The sequence below is a fragment of the Aptenodytes forsteri genome, unplaced genomic scaffold, assembly GCF_000699145.1.
Source record: "Aptenodytes forsteri isolate BGI_AS27 unplaced genomic scaffold, ASM69914v1 Scaffold274, whole genome shotgun sequence".
NCBI lineage: Eukaryota > Metazoa > Chordata > Aves > Sphenisciformes > Spheniscidae > Aptenodytes > Aptenodytes forsteri.
Window position 1 is genome coordinate 563,324 of NW_008795101.1, and position 1,024 is coordinate 564,347.

Sequence of the window (1,024 nt, forward strand, 5' to 3'; positions counted from 1 at the left end):
GCCGCCGGGTGAGTGGCCGCCCTGCAGCCTGTGCCCTCCTCGCACGCTCGCAGCCCTGCTTGTGCAAGCGCGTGTGTCCTCACCCACGTTTCTGCCCTACTGACTGGTCCCCCTCCTCAGCCACGCACGGTCCGGGAGGGACCGTGCAGCCCTCGGCCACCTAAACATCTCCCGCAGCACAGGGGAGCGCAGGATCCGCTCCTTGTGGCCCAGTGTGCCCCGCTGGGTCCCCAGGACCCTCAGTCCCCTCCCTGGTCTTGGGGCACTCATTGAACGTCTCCCGATTGCACACAGATGGGCCGAGCCCGCCGCCAAGGCAAGTGGAGGAGGAGGATGAAGAAGCAGCAGCGCTGGCTCTGAGCAGCGGTGAGCGGGTGCCCTTGGCAAAGCCACGCAGCCTCTGGGGTGGGTCAGGGGGCCCTGGGGAGGGGGATGCTGCTGGGGCTTGACCCCAGGGATGGCCCCCGGCACCGGGCAGAGCCGACCACGGGGGCCAGGCGGAGGCTCCCAGCAGTCCCAGCACTGACACTGCCTCATCCTGGCAGAGGGACCACACACCACGCTACGGGCCCGGACCACCACACAGCTGAGCCACCTCAACACCATCATCCTCATCTACCTGCTGCTGTGAGTCCCCAGGACCCGCTCATGCACCTCAGGGCTTCGGGACACCCCCCGGGTCCCCATCCCCGCTGCACCCCGGCACAGACAGGCTCTCCAGTGTGGCACTGGCAGCCCGGGGTTCCCCCACTCCCCCTTGGGCACCCGCACCGGCCCGGCCACCGCGTCCCCGGGGTGAGCCCACAGGAGCCTGGCTGCGGTGCTGTTCCTGCCCCGTCCCCATGCCTGACGCTGGCCTGTCCCCCAGGATGGTGGCCCTGCTGCTGTCCTCAGGGTACATCGGTCTGCGCGTTGTGGAGCTTGAGCAGCAGCTGGCGTCCGTGGGGGCTTGGCCAGACCTCAACCTGTCGCACCAGTGAGTGGTGGGGGCCGGGGACCCCTCTGTCCCCAGCGCAGCAGGGTC

General features: G+C 69.5%; 1 protein-coding gene across 1 annotated transcript in view; it reads left to right on the plus strand.

Moving 5' to 3' along the window:
* The window catches only part of LOC103897118 (GRAM domain-containing protein 2-like), a 3,866-nt gene extending 2,886 nt beyond the window's left edge, over window positions 1-980 (plus strand). The window contains exons 9-11 of the mRNA XM_019471473.1: window positions 295-366; window positions 546-627; window positions 869-980. Coding sequence (XP_019327018.1) covers window positions 295-366; window positions 546-627; window positions 869-980 — 266 coding nt within the window. The remainder of the gene's footprint in view (window positions 1-294; window positions 367-545; window positions 628-868) is intronic.
* Window positions 981-1,024: the final 44 nt, after the last annotated feature.